Source organism: Natator depressus, chromosome 7 (genome assembly GCF_965152275.1).
Source record: "Natator depressus isolate rNatDep1 chromosome 7, rNatDep2.hap1, whole genome shotgun sequence".
NCBI classification, from domain to species: domain Eukaryota; kingdom Metazoa; phylum Chordata; order Testudines; family Cheloniidae; genus Natator; species Natator depressus.
In genome coordinates this window covers 95,084,871-95,105,048 of record NC_134240.1, presented here as the reverse complement: position 1 = coordinate 95,105,048, position 20,178 = coordinate 95,084,871, and the positions used below count along the sequence as shown (strand labels likewise).

General features: G+C 38.5%; 1 protein-coding gene across 1 annotated transcript in view; it reads left to right on the top strand.

Moving 5' to 3' along the window:
- Positions 1-20,178, top strand: part of ADGRA1 (adhesion G protein-coupled receptor A1) — a 468,757-nt gene that overhangs the window by 173,682 nt on the left and 274,897 nt on the right. The window contains exon 3 of the mRNA XM_074959108.1: positions 16,393-16,464. Coding sequence (XP_074815209.1) covers positions 16,393-16,464 — 72 coding nt within the window. The remainder of the gene's footprint in view (positions 1-16,392; positions 16,465-20,178) is intronic.

Genomic DNA, 20,178 nt, shown 5'->3' with positions numbered 1-20,178 from the left:
AAGATAGATTCATTATCAAATTTGATTTATACAGAATAGTAAATTCATTCATTTTTGTCTCAAATCTGGTCTCAAATATTTGGATTTGTGTGCAGACACACACACTTGAGGGCTGAATTTCTCCCATTTTTAGTATAGCCCAGTCTGACTTTTTATCCACTGTAAGTGACATAGTTTACAACGTTCTAAATTAAATGTAATGACATATTGTGTGTGTTCTTCAGTGTCGGCCTGGGATAATCTTCCACAGCAGAACAAAAGTGAGAATCAAGCATGTGTTTCCCTTTAAAATATTATGTCCATGTTTCAATAATTCATTTATTATAGTTCTCAAATTATTAAACAAAGTGCATGATCACTTACCCAGTGTATTTGTTAATTCAGTGTAAAAATGCCACTTCTCTAATTTATTATAGAAATTGAATTTAAATATACTTTTGAAATACAGGCATGAGATATTTAATATACTGTATCAAAAGTGTATATTTCTGTTGTTAACCGGTAACTTCAGACGAGTGACTGGAATTTGATCTCGGAGAATATTATATTGATAATGTTGGAACTTTATAAATAAATTAAATAAATACATAAATAAATGCATTGTTAGAATGGAGAATAACCATTCCGATAACAGACCTGAAATCTGCCACACAAGTAGCAATTATTATATTGTATTTCATTTTCACAGTCTTTATTTTATATTTCATTTGTTCTATATGCTTAGGGTGCAGTGAGTACCAGTGGCCCTGGGACACAAAGCAGCACATAAATGTGAAAGTATCATTTTCTATCAGATTTTTTTTTAAAGGTCAGGCGTACATTTTCCCATCTTCTCTGCAGGCAGCTTTTTCATTTGCTGCTATTGTGCTCTGAATTTGTGCCCAGAAAGCAGATGTGTGAGTTAGCCAGTTACAAAAAGGATTGAGCATGTCTAAAGAAATCTAGTCCACACAGAATTACCCCCTGGGCATACATGCTCAGAGGGGTCCCAATGGGTGCACAAATTAAAGAAGCCTCTGGCTACTTTCAGCTGCCAAACTCTTCATGCTCATCAGTGTCTCCATGGAAATAGCTAGACTCCTGGAAGGCTGCTGTGCATGTCTAGCCACAGGTAGATGTGGAGACAGCATGTGCAGGGCTGTAGAGGAAAAGATGCCTGATGAATGCAGTGTGGTTCTCTAAAAGCTGGTTGTAATGAATCTGTGGGCCATGGAGAACCAGTTATGGACAGACAAACAGCCATCAGCAATGGTGATCAGCAGAGAACCGGATTTAGCATGTAGGACATCTCACTGTATATCAGTACGGTGCTGATATCTAGTGCTCAAAATCCTGTTTCCAGTGAGTCACCCACACACTGGTGTGGGCTGAGCTCCTCCACTCTGTATGCCTCCCTTGGCATTCATTGCCTCCATCCATTCATTCCTACTGGTTCCCTGTAGCACTAATTCATGGACCCCCTGGCTGGTTCTCTTAGTTATTACCTCCAGCCACATGTGGCAGTATCTTTTGCAACAATTAAAGCCACTGATTCACAGACCTTAGCTGACCCTGGTGTGTACCCCCTGTTCTCATCTATTGTTTGTCTGTTCATTGTTGGTCTTTAACAGATAGTGAGGAAAAGACCTAGGGGAAGTAAATTAATAATATGTGGCTGTTCTGTTTGTGGAGAAGGAATTGTGTGGTTAGAAAATGAAAGGTTAAATAAGTTCATGAGTAAAACCTAAACATCTGTCAGATGCTTGGCTACTACCTCATTAATTCTGTGTAGGAAGGATAAAATGATTCTTTTGCCTGGTTGGAGATTGTATTTATTGCTAGCCTGTGACTTCTGGGTCAGCCTCAAATAATGTAAAAATTGGTAAAGGTTGAGATGTTAATAGGTGCATGCACATGTTATTGTCATAAGTTTTAACAGAAAAGCTCCATTTCAATAAGATGTTTATAAGTTTTATTTTTAACAGGTAACTATGCACGATGAGGCTATAATTCCATCAAGGAGTTCTAGTCACTCCACAAACCATGAGAAGAAAGCTTGAGTGGTTTATATACTCATTGGAATTGTTATTGGAATGACAGCTTCCTAATTCAAAATAGTCTTGTTATTTGATATAATTTCTGGACCTGACTCCTGGATTCATGCCTTGCAGAAGCTTTTGCTTCACCTACTTTCTCTTCTCTGAAACATGACAGTTCAGCTCCTGCCCTGAGCTCCCTTGTATACTACTCTCTCTATCACCCTTTGCTGCCAGCAACTTCTGTGCCCTTGTCTAGTCTACAAAATGTTACTGTGTTTGAGTACCATTGTGAAAGGTCAGCCTAACTGAGCACAGTTTAGCAGTCAGCGTAGACCAGCACAAAGCATATGGCTAACTGTGATTAAGTTCTGCTGAGATCAGAGTTTAATCACAATTGTCTGATCTAGTGCTGAAGATGATTTATCCAAGTTTACACTGATGGTTAAACTGTGTTCAGTTAACACGATCAATCACAACTGTGTTTACACATTTTGTAGTGAAGACAAGGCTTATGTCTGCAGCCAGAGTGGCTGTTGCCTTTGCCTTCAGACTGATTTCTCCATGCAGTGCAGTAGTTCTCCATTCATTGCCTCTGGAATGGACCAGATGGGGCTCAGAAGAATCTTGTGATTCAAAGGTGGGATACTACATATGTTAATTTAAGTAGGGGATATTTTAGTGTATGCAGGGATGTGTTTAAAACTGTGGTTTATATATTAGGTAACAGGAGCAGAATTTGTGTTCTTGGAGATGTCAGTATGTCAGAGTTGAATGAGAGGAAAGCTTTCTAGAAGAATAAATATCTGCATTTAAAATTTGCTTGTTAATTAGTAACAATCTTGAGTATATTCCTTTTTTTTTCATTTTTAACAATATACTACTGTGTCTATCCCATGGGGATATATGAACTCAAAGCTGCATGTAATGCTCAACTTGGGTTTTCTGCTTCAGATTAGCTGCAGCCATGATGACTTTCCCTATATTTATTTATATACAGTAATAAAACACCAAACCTAAGTTAAACTCCAACTGTGATTGACAGATTCTAATTTCTGTGCATCTGCACTCCAGTTTCTCATTGGTTGGCATCATGTTTAAACTTAGATTAGAATTTGTACCTGGTCAAATTTGTACCTCTCTGAAGCCAGCATGCCATAAATTAATATTTTAAAAAATTCCAAATTAGCAAAAGTGCAATCTTCCAAAATATATTTAAACACCCCCCCAAAAAAACATTTAGGACAACTATCTTTACTTACTAAGTGTGCTGGTGTTGTTTTTAACTACAGTTCCGATTCCATTTCTTTAAATGTCATTAGGTTGAGCGCTGCGTGGTGTGTAGCACTCATATGTGGCTGTTTTTGTATAAATTATACACATGAAATTAATTCCTTTTGGTTACTTGGTGCTGGTGAATAGAGCATCAGGTTTGTGAGTAGGAATATAAGCAAATAACAAGGTCGGTAGATCACAAGATATAAGGGAACGCTGGGCTTATCATGAAAACAATGACAATGAACAAATTTGTACAAACAGTGCTGGAAACTTGACTGCATCAGGCAATGTTAATGTGACCAGCACTTACAAGAGTAAGTCAGAGCAAGTAAGATGGGACAATAGCAGAGGAAACATTGGACAATCACCCATGCCAAATAGTTAGCCTAGATTTTCTCTGCGTACATGGAATGCACAGACCAAAACCCCATTCCATACATTTACATTTTGATTATTTATACTAAGAAGCAAAAAAGGGAGTCTAACAAAAGTTTACTTCAAAACTAACAATGCGTTAATGTGGCTGAGTTGCACTTTCACATCTGGACTAGAAGTTTAAGTTCAGAGCCCTGCCAGGAATTAAGGTCATACCAAACAATAGCACTGCAAAGTATGCTGGGAATTATTACACTGTTGGAGGTATTGTCCTTCAGAAGAAATGTTATAACTGTGGTAACTCTGATGGCAGCAGATGTGAAAGTGAAACATCCCACTGCACTTTCTGTAGAGGTCAGAGAAGAACCCATACGTCTTGGCCAACATAACGCTCCTACAATTTAAAAAAAAAAAAATCTAAATGGGCTGTGGGAGATAGTGTTCAGTAACAAGGTATTATAACAGTCACTGCGCTATTATCATTAAAACTAATTACATTAAAAATGCTTTAGTAGTTTTCATATTTAAAGTGTTCCATAATGCATCAAATTCTGTTTTGTTTCAGCTATATATTGATGCTCTTTATTTAATATTTTTAAACTTGTCTCTAAATTGCAACTAGCTGCGTAGTTATTGCAGCACAATAGGTTCAGTCTATGTGAGAGACTTGGTTGTTTTATATCTTATTATAGCAATTGAATATGGCAGGGTAGGAACTGCTGACAATTCCTAGCATTTTGTAGAGGTGGGAGGTTGTGGGTTTTTTTTGCTCCTATCCTCAGGTCTACTGGCATAGGTAGCCATACTAGTAAGTATCATGAATTGAAACATAAGATTCGTGTGTGTGACGTTCTACAATATTTAATTATTTAATAAAGAAAATTAAACAAAGAAGACATAAACATTTAAAAGTGAATGAATTTTAACCCAAAACGCTGTAGTGGCTCCAAAGAAGCAATTACTGTCTATCTGATATCTGGTAAATAGAAATATCTCTTGGGGGAGAATTCTTAAGATAAGCAGGGATGTATTCTTATCTCTTGACATTTACATTCAGTGCAACCTTGACTTTTCTGAAATGTGGTGTAAACATCCTTAATCTACAAACCCCACCCCCCTTCCAAAAAATGCAAACCCCAAGAGTTTCAGAGAAGCATTGTGTGCTGTGTTGTTGAGAGCATTAACAGCTTTGGTTAATAGAGAGTTGGCTTATACACCGTTCCCCCCCCCCCCCTCTCTCTCTCTCTCTCTCAAATATGTATGGTTGCAGTTATTAACAAAAATAGCTATGCTGTGGGAGGTGAGAGGTGGGCACTGAATCGTTGGCACAAGCCAGGCATAATATGGTCAGATCCTCCTGAAATGTCTTCACATAGATTTGCCAACTCACCTTAGGTCTTGGTCACTGTAGCCACCTGATGAAAAGTGATCATCTTAGCATGATATGCATTAGATGTGGTGATCAGCTTGGTCCTGTCTGTCCTGTGGCCTTCCACAACCACCACTAATTATAACCATATTGTAAAAGCACATTGTTCTTTAAGGTACATGATCCTACAGTCACAATTGGGTATAAGTCCCATATAGTTCAGTTGGAGTTTTGTAAGAGTAAGGAGTGGAGGATTTGACCTCTCTATGTGTGTTTTGTTTCATAGTAACAGACAACATGCAAAAAGCAATGTCAGTTATATTTCACTGGTATTTGGCATCTGCTCCATGACTGATTGCATTTCTCAGAGCTTTTTTTGGAATGTCTATAGTACCACAATGACAACTTTCCAAACAAAAATGTCCTCTTTGTACAACCAATATTTTTTATGAAAGATGTATCAATGTCAAGAATTCGAACAAAGACCAAACATATTTGTTAAAAATATGTATTCAAAATATTTTCAGTGCATATATTTTAAGTTGGAAACAAGTTCCATAGTATCTGAAGACCTCCAGTATAACCACCAATAATCTAAAACAGTATGCCCAATTTGTCAGCATCTAACTTGTCAAGGGAAATATGTTCTTTTTGTTAATGAGATTTAGGTTTAAATATAGCTATTTCACCATAATTATATTATATGAATGCATATAGTAAACATGAATCATCAAAAGTCACAAGGACATCTTTGGATAATCAGAGGTTCAATTAGATAGGGAAGCTGGATGGCTGAGAGGGAAGAAGTAAGCAGCTATTTTAAAGCCGTTAAAGTTTCTACATATAAAGGCTCATTAGTAGTTTCTTTTCCCATCTCTTCTCTACCACCATAAGGCCTTTGGGAAGTTGACCATTCAAACACAGAGCTCTCCCTGACTTTAATCAGTTATCTCCATTTAATTGAAGTGCAAGTATCCAGTTAGTAAATGGGAACCAGTTCAAAGATCAGAGGCTCAAGGTGATAAGCTCTCAGCTAGAGCAGGGCAGAAACCAAATTTTTCACTTAATGGTAAATTCTGTTGTTTTGAAAAAAAAAAATCAATTCTGAAACAGACCAAAAACTAAAAATTTACCATGAAACTAAATTCCTACCCCAAAAAAAAATCATTTTGGGTTTTGTGTAGATAAAATCAAAAGGTATTGTTCCAATTTCAACCTTTTAAAACTTTAACGTTTTTTGTTAAAAACAATGAATTTTGTTTTCAAACGAAAAATCAAAGTGTTCTGTTATGAAAATGTAATGAGACATTTTGACAAATAAAACTTTATCAAAATCAACATTTTTCAAATCAGCATTTTTAGTTGGATAAACTTTTTTTATGAAAAATTTCTAACCAGCTCTGCTGTAAGCACCCTGTGTTACTCTGTAGGATGGTTGTATTTTTAAATGTGAGGGATTATTAGTCTGCATAGGTATGTCTGAGATGCTGAAAATGTGTGGGGGAGTGCAGGGGGTGCTTGTTTTATCACATTTTGTACAAGTTTGTACATTTTGTACATAGAATCATAGGACTGGATGGGACCTCGAGAGGTCATCTATTCCAGTCCCCTGCACTCATAGCAGGACTAAGTATTATCTAGACCATCCCTGACAGGTGTTTGTCTAACCTGCTGTCAGGGTTCCCTCCCCACTCTGAACTCTAGGATACGGACGTGGGGACCCACATGAAAGACCCCCTAAGCTTATTTTTACCAGCTTAGGTTAAACACTTTCCCAAGGCACAAATTCCACCTTGTTCTTGAACAGTATGGTGCCACCAAGTTATTTAGACAAAGAACCAGGGAAAGGACCACTTGGAGTCCTATTCCCCCAAAATATTCCCCCACAAGCCCTTACACCCCCTTTCCTGGGGAGGCTTGAGAATAATATCCTAACCAATTGGTTACAAAGTGATCGCAGACCCAAACCCCTGGGTCTTAAGACAATAGAGAAATCAGTCAGGTTCTGAAAAGAACGATTTTATTTAAAAAAAAAAAAGGTAAAAATCACCTCTGTAAAATCAGGATGGAAAATAACTTTACAGGGTAACAAAAGATTCAAAAACACAGAGGATTTCCCTCTGGGCCAAACTTTAAAGTTATAAAAAGAAACCCAGGAATACACCTTCTTCTCAGCACAGAGAAAATCACAAGCCAAAACAAAAATAAGCTAACGCATTCCCTTACTAGTACTTACTAATTCTAATGGAGTTGGATTGCTTGCTTCCTTGATCTGTGTCCGGCAAGTACACAAAACAGACAGACCAAAACCTTTTCTCCGCCGCTGCTCCCCTCCCCCCAGATTTGAAAGTATCTTGTCCCCTTATTGGTCCTTTTGGTCAGGTGCCAGCCAGGTTACCTGAGCTTCTTAACCCTTTACAGGTAAAAGGATTTTGAGCCTCTGGCCAGGAGGGATTTTATAGTACTGTATAATGGAAGGTTGTTACCCTTTCCTTTATATTTGACACCTGCTCTTAAAAATCTCCAATCTTCCACAACCTCTCTAGGCAATTTATTCCAGTGCTTACCCACCTTGACAGTTGGGAAGGTTTTCCTAATGTCCAACCTAAACCTCCCTTGCTGCAATTTAAGCCCATTGTTTCTTATCCTATCCTCAGAGGTTAAGAAGAACAATTTTTCTCCCTTCTCCTTGTAACAACATTTTATGTATTTGGAAACTGTTATCATGTCCCCTCTCAGTCTTCTCTTTTTCCAGACTAAACAAACCCAATTTTTTAAGTCTTCCCTCACAGGTCATGTTTTCTAGACCTTTAATCATTTTTGTTGCTCTTCTCTGGACTTTCTCCAATTTGTCCACATTTTTCCTGAAATGTGGCGCTCAGAGCTGGACACAATACTCTAGTTGAGGGCTAATCAGCGTGAAGTAGAATGGAAGAATTACTTCTCGTGTCTTGCTTACAACACTCCTGCTAATACATGTAGTAGACCCCTACCATGACATCAGCCTTGTTTTTTACCCCTTTTATCCTTACCCCGAGACTTTCAACAAGTCTATCTCCTATTTCAATCTCAACCTTAGTCCAAGTGTATACATTTTTAATATATAAGGTGACACCTTCTCCTTTTTTTCCCTGCCTATCCTTCCTGAGCAAGCTGTACCCTTCTATACCAATATTCAGCCGTGTATTATTCAACCAAGTCAAATCTGTGATGCCAATTATGTCATAGTTTTGTTTGTTTACTAACATTTCAAGTTCTTCCTGCTTATTCTCCATACTTCTTGCATTAGTATACACACATCTAAGATACTGATTTGATTCCACCTCCCCCAGTTCTGTCTTGTCTCTCCTTTCTCCCTGCTATAACAGCCCATGCTCACCCCCCAGATTCTGACCCTTCTCCCAGGTCTCCATGTTTTTGACTTACCTGTGGGCTTTGGTCACCTGCCCCCTCCTCACTATGTTTGCCAGTCTGTACTCAAATATGCTCTTCCCCTTCCTCGATAGGTGGACCCCATCTCTGCTTAGCAGTCCTTCTTCCTGGAACAGCATCCTGTGGTCAAGGAAGCCGAAGCCCTCCTGGCGACACCATCCTTGCAGCCAGGCATTCACCTCCAGGATGCATCTGTCACTGCCTGGGCCCCTACCCTTGACCAGAAGAATCGAAGAGAACATCACCTGCACTCCAAGCTCCTTCACCCTTACTCCCAGAGCCCTGTAGTCACTTCTGATCTGCTGAGGGTCATATCTGGCAGTATCATTAGTGCCTACATAGATGAGTAGCATGGGGTAGTAGTCAGCGGGCCAGATGATCCACGACAATCCCTCTGTAATGTATCAGATACAGGCCCCTGGCAGACAGCATACCTCCTGGGATGCCATGTCAGGGTGACAGATGGTGCCTCCATCACCCTCAGAAGAGAGTCACCAACCACCACTACCCTACGTTTCTTCCCGGGAGTGGTGGCTGCGATCCTCCCAGCTTTGTGGGTACATGGTTTCTCCTCCTCCACCTTTGGGTGATTCCTCATCGCTCGTTGCTAGGGCAGCATAACAGTTTTCCATGGTAGGTGGGTTGGAAGTAACTAGCAGCCACTGTACTCCCTGTGATAGGGCCATATCCTCCTCCTCCGGTGTTGTGACAGCCATCCTCTGTAGCTGGATAGTTTCCTCAGCCTTGGATGTCTCCATATGAATACGCTCAAGGAATTCCTCATGGGCATAGATGCCCCTCAGCCTAGCCACCTCCTCCTGTAGTTCTCCCACCTGCTTCCTGAGATATTCCACCAGCAGGCACCTTTCACACTGGATGTTCCCCCCAGCCTGGCTTTCTTTGCGTGGGAAATGCAGGCCACAGTCTCTGAAAATCCACACTGGGATCTGGGTAGAGGCATCCATGGTCAGATTGTCTGTCTGGATACAGGCACAGGTGGAGGAGACAGGAGCAGCGTTGGCACTGGTGATGCCATAGTGATTATATTACGTCTCCCTTCCACAAACTCCCTCTCTAACTCCCCTGTTTGTGGTCCCGTGTTCGCTAGCTCCCCTTGGTCACTTAGCCTTTGGCTTTTAAGGCCTTCTCTCCTAGGTCAGCCCTACCCCCTCATTAATCATACAGGGGGGAGGGTGATCACAAAGCTGATTGAGGCTGGTCAAAGATGATCAAGGGAACAAACAAGGAGTCCGGTGGCACCTTAAAGACTAACATATTTATTTGGGCATAAACTTTCGTGGATAAAAAACCTACTTCTTCTGAAAGCTTTTTACACACGAAACCTTACGCCCAAATAAATCTGTTAGTCTTTAAAGTGCCACCAGACTCCTTATTGATTTTGTGAATACAGACTAATACAGCTACCCCCTGATACTTGACACCATGCAAGGGAACAAAGGTTTAAATAGTACCCAGATTCACAATCCCAATCCACCATGTAATTGAAATGATCTGAAAGAGAAAGAAAAACACAAACAGCCAAACAAACTCACTCACCCCAAGACATTAGTATTTGCACATTGTTCATTCAGCAGGAGTATCTCCTTCCCCGCCTCCCAAACTCCCTTGTTTGTGGCCCCCTGTTCTACGTACGTTCTAATTTGTAAATAGAAAGGAAACTGTCTTCTGGTTACTTTTTCTAACTCTGCAGAAAATATTTTCTGTTATGACAAGGCAATTCCTACTAAGTAACTCCACCCTGTTGTTATTTTTCCCATTCATATTTAGTCAAGATCATGGTACCACACCATAAGTACCTCTAATAACAGTAATATAAAATGATGCAAGATATGACTTTCCAATACATATTCTAGTAATAGTTTTACAACTGTACAACCTTGGTATAAACATTTCAATTATTACAACTAGAGTGGACTTCATGTAGCTTCGTGTATCTGTAATTGTAACAGCAGTTTAGTTTTGATTTATTTTCAGGTCGTGCCACCGGATGTATACACCCACACCACAAATGACACGTCATTTAGACTAAGAACAGCAACTTAGAAGTTAGAATTCTCTATCATAAAACCATAACTGTTAGTTATAAAATGCATTTTTTGGTCACTTTAACTGGGTCACCCTACAGCCATTGAGTATTACGGTGGTAGGTCTTTTTCCTCCTTTCCTATGCTTGGCTGATGCCAAAGTTGCTTGCACAGAGTATGTGTGTGTGTGGTCCAGCCTGGGCTGCTGCTTGGCATGTTTAGGATCAAGCCTTTTGCCAAACCTCAGGAATATCTTCTTGGGAGGAAGTGTAAACATACAACCAAATTAGCCTGGTTTCTTTATTTAACTCAGTGAAAGTTGATACTTACTATAAAGCTTCAATGTAACCAGCTGCTTTAGCTAAATTAGAAAATGACAGGCCTGTATTTAATATTTTGACAAAAGTCATTCTGTTTGAAACAAAAATACCAGTTAAAGGTAAGGAAGTAATAATAATCAAGTAACATTCCTACTGCAGAAATAAGAAATATAGATGGTATGCAGTTGTGGTAATTTTCACATTTATTTTGACAGTATTGTAGTCTACAGTGGGTGCTAGATAGGAAAAGATAAAGTTAACAGTGTATTGACACATTATGGAATAATCACAAGAACAACATACTTACCGATATGGTGCCAAGACTGTGGGTAGTATATCTACAGTTTTCTGGGAAAAGCCGTCACTAAAATGACCTACCAAATTCTAGTATAATTTCTAAAATAAGGAGAGCAGATAGCCTAGCTTGGCCATCCAGTTGATAGACAGTTTTCCTGGAAATGGTCTGTTTTTTACTAACACGAGGCTGTGCTTTTTAATTCCTGCAGATGATAGTTCAGGATCATGCTTCTTTTTCCTATGGGCTTTCACAAGTTACCTAGAAATAGAACAGTGTTTCCATGGGCAAATACACAGCAAATTTCAATAAGTCTAAAACCTGGTGTCTACTTTTCCATTTTGACATACATTAAAATGCACCCATCAACAATGTTCTCTGCATTCTGGTTCTTTTAGATTTGTCACTAGCCATTGGTACTGTTAACTATGAGAGAGGATCTCTTCAAATAGTTATTAAATTTGTATATCATTTATGGCTTTACAGATTATAATCAACAACTTGAATTTCACATTGAAATTAATTGGCAACCAATGAAGAATATGGATTATTGTTGTAACGTGTTCTTGTTAGTTTAATCTGTCTAAACGTGGACATCTGCACTAGATGAAGCTGACAAGTGGTCTTCAAATTTATCTGCATAGAGTGCTGTGATGGTATAGACTGAACATACTAAGCAGGCAAAAGGTTACATCTGTAAGTAGCTAAGGTATTTTTCAGTTGTCTTGACTAGAGAAGGCTAACTCCTGATGTTGTTTGTGGACAGAGTTCAGTAGGCTGCAAGGTTTATTTTGGATTTTGGAGAGTTAAGGGAATTCGGTTGTGGTTGAAGTTTATACAGGGTGAATAACCCAGGATCACCAAAAGAAAATAAACTCTGCTGGTTAACGTTAACCAAAGGCTCAAGTATGTCTTCTGAAAGGCCTGGGACACTATTCAAGAGATCTACAAATGCATTACAATAGTCTAGTCTGGAGGAATATATGTGTGTGTGCGCACACACACACACACACACCACTCTTACTATATAAATAGTGAGGTTCTGATCTAGAAGAAAATTTCACAGCTTCTTGGTCAACTGAAGGTGGAAGATGGCACTTTTGGCCACTGCTGCTTTCTTGTAGTCCTAGGACAGCAGATGGATCCATTTTATCCCTAGTCTGCAAACCACCTTGACAAAAAACAGAAGATGAGATCACAGCCTTTGCTGATTCCTGAGGGTGTGTCTCCTTACTAATAAACATCATCTGTATCTCGCCCAGCTACAGATGCTTTCATCCAAGTTCCTATCTGTACCAGACATTGAGAAATCGAGACACTGCCATTTTCTTGCTTTGATAACAAAGAGGTGGAGAGTAGAGTATCAGCAGTGTAATGATGACACCATGGCCCATAATTTCTCAGTCATCTGCTGTGCGGTTTCACATACACTTCGAGCAAGAGGAGGACTGTGTTGCAGTTGATCAGAATCAGCGCAAGTCTTTCTCCAGTCAAGTCTGTGCATATGTATTTCTCCTGTCACTGTAGTAACTAGTGACTGCCTTTCATTATCCTTCCATCCCACTTTATCTGCTGCGCACTTTTGGCAAACTACTGTGACTGAGGGAATGAGAGGAGGACTACTACAGGTCCGTGCAACAATGGTCCCGGCAGTTAGACTGTCCAGCTACAAACTTGAAGAGAGATGACCTCCAAGCATGAGAAGATACTTTAGATTTATGGTTATTAACTCATTGACCTTTATGCGGAAACTGACCATAGGACATGTCTATTTTGGGCCCATAAAAAGCCTGCAATAAAATTTGCATCTTTAGGGGTAGATAATGGATCTGTTATCCACTCTGTGCAACTTGAGAGGTAGCACCTCTTGTCCTCTGTGAGGCAGAGTCACTGTCTCTTTCTTCCTCTGAATTTCATATCTCTTCCTCTCTTTGTCCCTTTATCTCAGTTTCCTTTGTTCCTGTCCCCTTATGTCTCAGAATCACCATCAAGTTTCCTCTCTCAAGCCCTTTGCCCCTTTCTGGCTGCTCCACTTTGTCCAGCAGCTCAATTGCTTTCCGCACTTTACTGTTTGCCACCTGCCTCTCTTCTACTCAACCTGTCAGTGGCCAACTTTCCCAGGTTCTTGGGATTCCACAATGGAGGAAAGGGGGCACTGATTCTCTCCCTTCCTCAGTCAACCCCTAGCACATTCACTTCCTGCAGAGTGACCACACAGGGGAAGGGAAAGAGGAAGCCTCTGGGCCTGATGCTTGCTTTCTGCCTACGTAGCAGGCAGCAAGAGAGTATGCATAAGGAGTCATTATGGTCCAAGGAAATAGGATGCTGGACCATGCCCAAATATATGAAAATGCAATAAACCTCTAATGTTGGATATGCACATGTGCATATTTGAGTATGCATGCATATTTATTAAAAAAGTTATATCAATATTGGCTTAATTGAAACATATTAATATTTGCCAGCATGTCATCGTAATGTTCAATTTATTTTTGTTAAAATAAGTTTAACTTACTCTGATGAGTTATGTTTGTATAAGACGATGATCAATGTATGTCTGATATAGATGAAAATTAGGGCTGGAGAATAGCAACTGAAATATATTTTTTTAAAAAATAAAATAAAATAAAACTTATACTTGCAATATCTGGGGTGGCAAGGAGAAAAATTTGCCAATATATTACTCTTTCTTCTTAAATCTTCACTTTTTTAGATTAAGTATTTAATTATAGGGATTAAGTAAACATGGACTACTTGCACTACCTATATTTCATGTAAAAGGATTTTAGCTCAGCTTTAAAAATGCAGCTCCCTTCTCAGTTTTCTTATGTGATTTGTTCTAATGATGTCACAAGATGAGAAAATATGACGTCTTCATCATGAAAGCCCCGCCCCTGACGAACATGTTGACGTAAAGAACAAAAGTTGATTTAAGAACAATAGAGTAGTTGATTTTTATAATACATGATCTTTGCGGTCAAAGCCGGGGGAAATACACTACGAATGGTTTATTTTAAAATATTATGAATCACTCCGTATACAGTGCAATTTAATCACAAATCACATTAAGTTAAATAACGTAATAACTTGCTGTTTTTTTCATATTGGATTAAACATAAGCAATACCAGTTTATACTCATTTTTAAAGGTCTGGGTTTTCATATTATTTTCACATTTATTTGTAGGCAGATCTGGGTCTTGTCACATTATTGCTATGTGCATATAAATAAATCATTGATACATAAAATGTATTGATGAAAATGAACTATGGTTAACAGAATCTTTGTTAGTATGAATATTGGAGTAAATGTGAATATTGGAGTATTCAGTTCTTGCTTATGTGTGTTTGTAGATTGAGCTGTTGCAGAATCTTTGAGCTGACTAGGCTCTTTTTATTAGCTGCAGTAATAATCACAGTATGATTATCCTGACTCAGGTTTATATTTATAACTTCAACAAGTGACTACCTAAATATGCTCTTCTGGCTGAAATGAGAGATGAATAGTAGAAATGCTGTGAGGCATTCACTCCTCCTTCAGTCTCTTCCAGTAAGATTAGAATATTACTACTGTTTGCCCGATAGCTTTGCTCTTTACTCCATAACGATAACCATATAAACAGTTTTTGCGTCAAGTCAATAGGAAAAATTCAAATGTTCACAAACGTAGAAGTTACTGGAACTCCTTGTCTGTAAGCGGTCATGATCTCCTTCTTGATGGAACTGGGGGGTGGTTATGTGAAGTGAGCTTTCAGTCAACGGGTGACTGAGGAATATGAGGGAGACAGAGCATTAATGGGCCACCAGCATTAAATCTAAGCAGCATTAATACACAGCACCTTACTGAACCAGTGAATGTAAAGGTCCACCTACATAGTTAGCAAAAGATACAAAAAGTTGGTTTCTCATATGTGGATCTTATTTGAAAATATTTGAAATAAATATTGTGAGTGAAATCTGGCCCTATTAAAGTCAATGGCAAAACTCCTGTTGACTTCAATTGGACCAGGATTTCACTTGGTATGTATTGTATTTGCAATAAAATAGAAAGCCATAGGTAGGGTGACTCATACTGGTGCTGACATAGCTGTCCTGTGGTACTCCCAGAAGCAGTGCATCCATTGTAGAATGTTTCACCAGTCTGAGAGCAGGCCTAAACTACAGCCTAAATCAATATCACTTACGTCACTCCGGGGTATGAAAGCTCCCCCTGCCCCCAAGCGATGCAAGTTTCACGCTGTCCACAGCGGCACTTTGTTGGTGGGAGATGCTCTCCTGCTGACATAGCTTCCGCTTCTTGTGGAGGTGGAGTAGCTCTGCTGACAGGAGAGTGCTCTACCATCGGCATAGTGCGTCTTCACCAGACGTGCTACTGTGGCGCAGCTGCACCGAAGTAGTGCTGTAGTGTAGACTTGTCCTGAGAAAAACATCACTAATATTATTGAATGCCAGCCCTCAACTATGAGTTTCAAACTGTTTAAAAGATGAACACCAAGAGTCTACAAGAATTTACAGCAGATATCCCCTATGCCTGCCTTTCTAATTACTCCCAAAACACACTTCAGAGTCCGAATCCTGGAGAGCATCAGAAAATCTCATATTAAATCTCAGTGGAGATTGAATTGAGAGCAGAGTCACTGCCTCAAGTACTGCGCCAGTAGCAGATGAGGTTACTAATGCTAGTAAAATATTCTTTATCTCTACAACATCTGATCCCCTGGATAGTTACCAAGTACACCTGTCTGCCAAATATGTATGTGTGCCAATGCACTGTGCTGATCTATCTGCACAATATACCAAATGCCAGTTGCTTTGCTTTCCGTAGGTGGGAAGGAAGACTATTTTGAGTGTAAAAGGGCACAGCACAATGAATAAGCAAACCAATAGGTTGATCTAATTGTTTCACTCACTTTAAAATGTTCTGTTGACTAATGCATTTTTCCTTAGGCTGGTAAAGCTGGCAAACTTGTTTAGGGAAATTTTTTAAAAATAATTTAAAACAAAGGGCACATAGCCACATATGTTTCCCCCCAATCTTAACCAACTCTTTTTATTGCAAAATCTCCCCATTGATTTCCAAACTGTGAGCTTGGTAATATTTTTCAGTTTTGCTATCTAAAATACATGCATTCTTGTTCTGAGTTAAACGAAATAAAGCTTAGGATAAGCCTTAGTATGTTATCTTTTTTGTTCTTCTGTTCATGTATGAGACTAGTATTCTAGGTAAAGTGCTAATTAATTGCTCCTCCTATTATATATCTCTAGAGATCTGAAGAATAACTTGATTAGTACTATTGAGCCTGGAACCTTCCATGGACTTCCAGAACTGAAGCGCTTGTAAGTATTAATTCCAATTGAATTACCCTGGAAATTGTGTTCATATCAACATTTCTGTCCTTGGGGAACTTGAGTATGCCACCAAGCAATAATAACATAAGGACTTAGGGCAAAGGACATAAAACCACATACTGTACTTGGATTCTTTTAATTTTTTTTCTTCTACATAGGTCCTATTCCTATTTTCTGCTCTATTTGGGGGCATGCTTTGGAGTATTTAAAAATATCTTTTTGTCTTCTAGCAAAGAAATACCCTATTAAATATCTAAATAAATAAGACTGTAGCTGATACGTTTTTTAAAAATGTGTAACTAATGACCTAACTAGTACATTGAAATAAAAATTCTGCGCACCCACTTTTTTTGTTATGAGGTCCACTTTTACTCATAGATACCATAGGCCAGATTTATAAAACAATTTCCTCGGAAGGAGGATTCTGCATGCTGAAGAAGTTAAGTTCACCAATTTCTTGTCTATCAAGTCTACTCTACTCTGTGTCTTTTTTTGTTTGTTTGTTTAATCTCTTTGGTCATATTGTACACCATATCCTTCCGAATACTGGTGATCATGTGATAACTGTGTATTTTTGAAGTTGGGTTTTAAAATATTACTTCCCTACTAATTTAATGCAAAATATTGGGGTCAAATTTCAAATAATACATTTTGGCATATACCTTTATATTCTTAACTCGTTAATTCCCTAACAACATATTCAATTAACATTCTTTGGTTTTAGTAAAGGACTTTGATATCTGCTAATTTTACATGGCTTGTAAATAGCAGTGTTAATAATAAACATCAAAGAATGGTGAATGCAGTTATGTTTATAAGTAAATCCCTATACTGCGTAAATTCTTCATTTAGAGCTTGTGGAGGGCAATTTTATGAAAAATAAATGACGTTATATAATCATACACTTTTGCTGTTTAGTTATGATCTCTATATTTGAATTTTTTCTGTATTGCATACACAGATAATTACATTGTAGTGCAATGATGAGAATGAATGTTAATTACTGATGAGGCCATATAATCTAATAACACAACCCTGACCTCTTGTGGGAAGAATGGGTAACCTGTAAACGCCATGATTTAATCTTTCTGAGTCACAGAAAAGAAACATTTTGAGGAAGTCAAAGGTTGGCCGCAAAAGAGAAGTCAAAGAAGGGAAAAGGTATTAGGAGATGGGACAGCTAGCAAAAAGACTCCTCAGCAGAAGCTCTCGTCACCCACAGACATCCTGAGATTTATCATGCCAGACTTTAAAAAGAAGTATTCTGTGTTTGGTACTGATATGTTTCCACTCTTATCCACGAGGAAAATGTTCTTGAGTAGTAGAAGATCACTACACAATATCAACCAGAGCTAGCTCTAAATAAAAAACGTTACTGAAGTCTGAATGCTGTAATTACTTTGACTGTACTTGCATTCATTTAGTATTGTTTCACATATGTCCCATGAGTAATCCAGTAGGCAGCTGAAGCTAGTGTAGCATAGGCCGCTGAAGGAGACATAATTACAGTGAGCGAGGTGGGTAAATTGCAAGCTGTCAAGGTCCTATAAAAATTAACAATTTCTCCTGTGTATAACCCTTTCTGAGAACTGATTGTATTGTGAGAATTCATTATTTGCAATGGCAAACTGCGTTACCATTTGGGTTAACACAAAATGATGGATACATAAAAAATAAAATGTGAGGAAGCACAGAAAGCATGTGGGACTCGTTTCTTTAACAGAGGAATATTTGTCTTCTGTAAGATCAATTTCATGAGTCAACATTTCTGATGTAAATATTTTACAACTAAAAATGAACACCAGATTTTTGTAACATGCAGCAAATTGGCCCTAAAATCATAAGGATCAGCTGAGAGGTATGTGCAGCAAGCTGGTGCAAGCTGTCATTTCTCTTTGCTAATGTTTCATGAGGAAAAATGGTTTACAGTGAACAGATTTCAGTTGTTGCCAGCTTATGCAACATGTTGTGAAAATAGCATTTGTTATTTTAGAGGCTGAGAAGAGGATACATGTGCTGTGGCTTTGTTAGAAATAGCCTGTTACTGCATGTCTCTTCTTGAGAACTACATGAATAGGATGGCAAGATCGTTTTTAGTTTTGTGATTTTTTTTTCTTTTGGCTGAAATCTAGTTTTGTTACCCAGTTTTGCCACGTACAGTGATCCATATTCTGAAATCCCTGCTCAGTCTTTGCTCAGGTAAAATTCCTAATGATTTCAGATAAAATTTTGCCCAAGTAACAATTTTAGGATTTGGCTGTTATTTTTTCCTTCTTTTTTTAAGTTAAACTACAGATTTCCAGGATAATCCAGTGACACTGACATACTAGGAAAATTACTGATGTATTTCTGTTTTATGCTTGTGTTCATTATGGAGTAATGATCCTCTCAGTAGGAAAAAATATAAATTAACATTTTTAATATTTTTACACAAACTACTCTTTTTCTGGACTAGTCCAGCTAATATAATTGAGAAGTATATAAGAAAAATGTATGCTATATTTAAAAATTACTTTAAAATGTTTAGCTGCACAAGCATATTTTCATGTCTAGTAAGAAGATACAGTAATATTTGATTATCCAAAACTTTCATTTTTTTAAGTATAACATGAAACACAGTGAGATTTAAAAGATGCCCTGTTCTTTCAGTAATTTTTTTGGGTGGCTCTCCAAGATTCTGAGGATTTAGTTACAAGATGGCAAATTATTACTCTTGCTTTCTTATTTTGGACATGTGTGTTGACAGATGCGGAGGATAATAGGAGAAAATAGGGCGGCAGAGAAAGGCGGCACAATACCTGAAGCAATACCAATCTAGTTTCCAAACAGACTAGATTTAACGTTGTAAAAGGTTATCTGTTCGTTTGAAAGATGATTAGATCATTGCAGTTTTCACAAAAAACAGAGCTGAAGAAATTTAAGTTAAAATTACAAACAAAACATTTGAAAGTCAGGAAATTAGGTTATAGTTGAGAATACACATAGGGTGGAAAATCTGGAATTACGCAGCTGCTGTCATCTTGTAAATGGTGGGAGAGCCCTGGTAGCTGCCTCTTGAAAGTGTACGCTGTCGCAGTTATGAATTACATAGAGTGTAATCTTGCATACGCTCTTCTGGAGACTATAGTCACATCATAGTGACTTTATGCCTCATGTTATTACTCTGGTGCGATGGGTTGTACACAATCTTTTGGAACCCTTGAGAAGGTTCCACAGACCTGTTACAGCCCATCCCATCTGTACATTTAATAATAGACATTGCTATGACAATCAGTGTGTTTGTGGGGAGGTTTTTTTGGGGGGATCTGGGGTTATACCTTGATGGGGATTTTTGGAGTCCTTGTTATAAGTGCCTCCTTGAGCAGGAGGCATTCAGGTTAAGTTGAAAACCTAGTGAGGATTAGTGTTTTATGAAGTGGCTGGTATACTCTTGTAGGAGGGCCAAACACCCCCTACTTGGTGCTCAAGAGACATAACAGCTGCCCTGTTCGTTACTTTGGTTAGATTAATATTATTTGTAGAGTTTAGGCTGTTAAACTGCAAGTGATGTAGCCAGAAACTTTGCTGAATTATGTTCTTTTGCTTGAACCAGAGAAGTTGATTTTTTCCCTTTTCCTTCACCTGAGCCTTCTGTGAATTTTCTGTCCTAGCTGCTCATATCCTGTCCCTGTTGCAACTATGTTTTGTGTGTTGTGTCAGAAG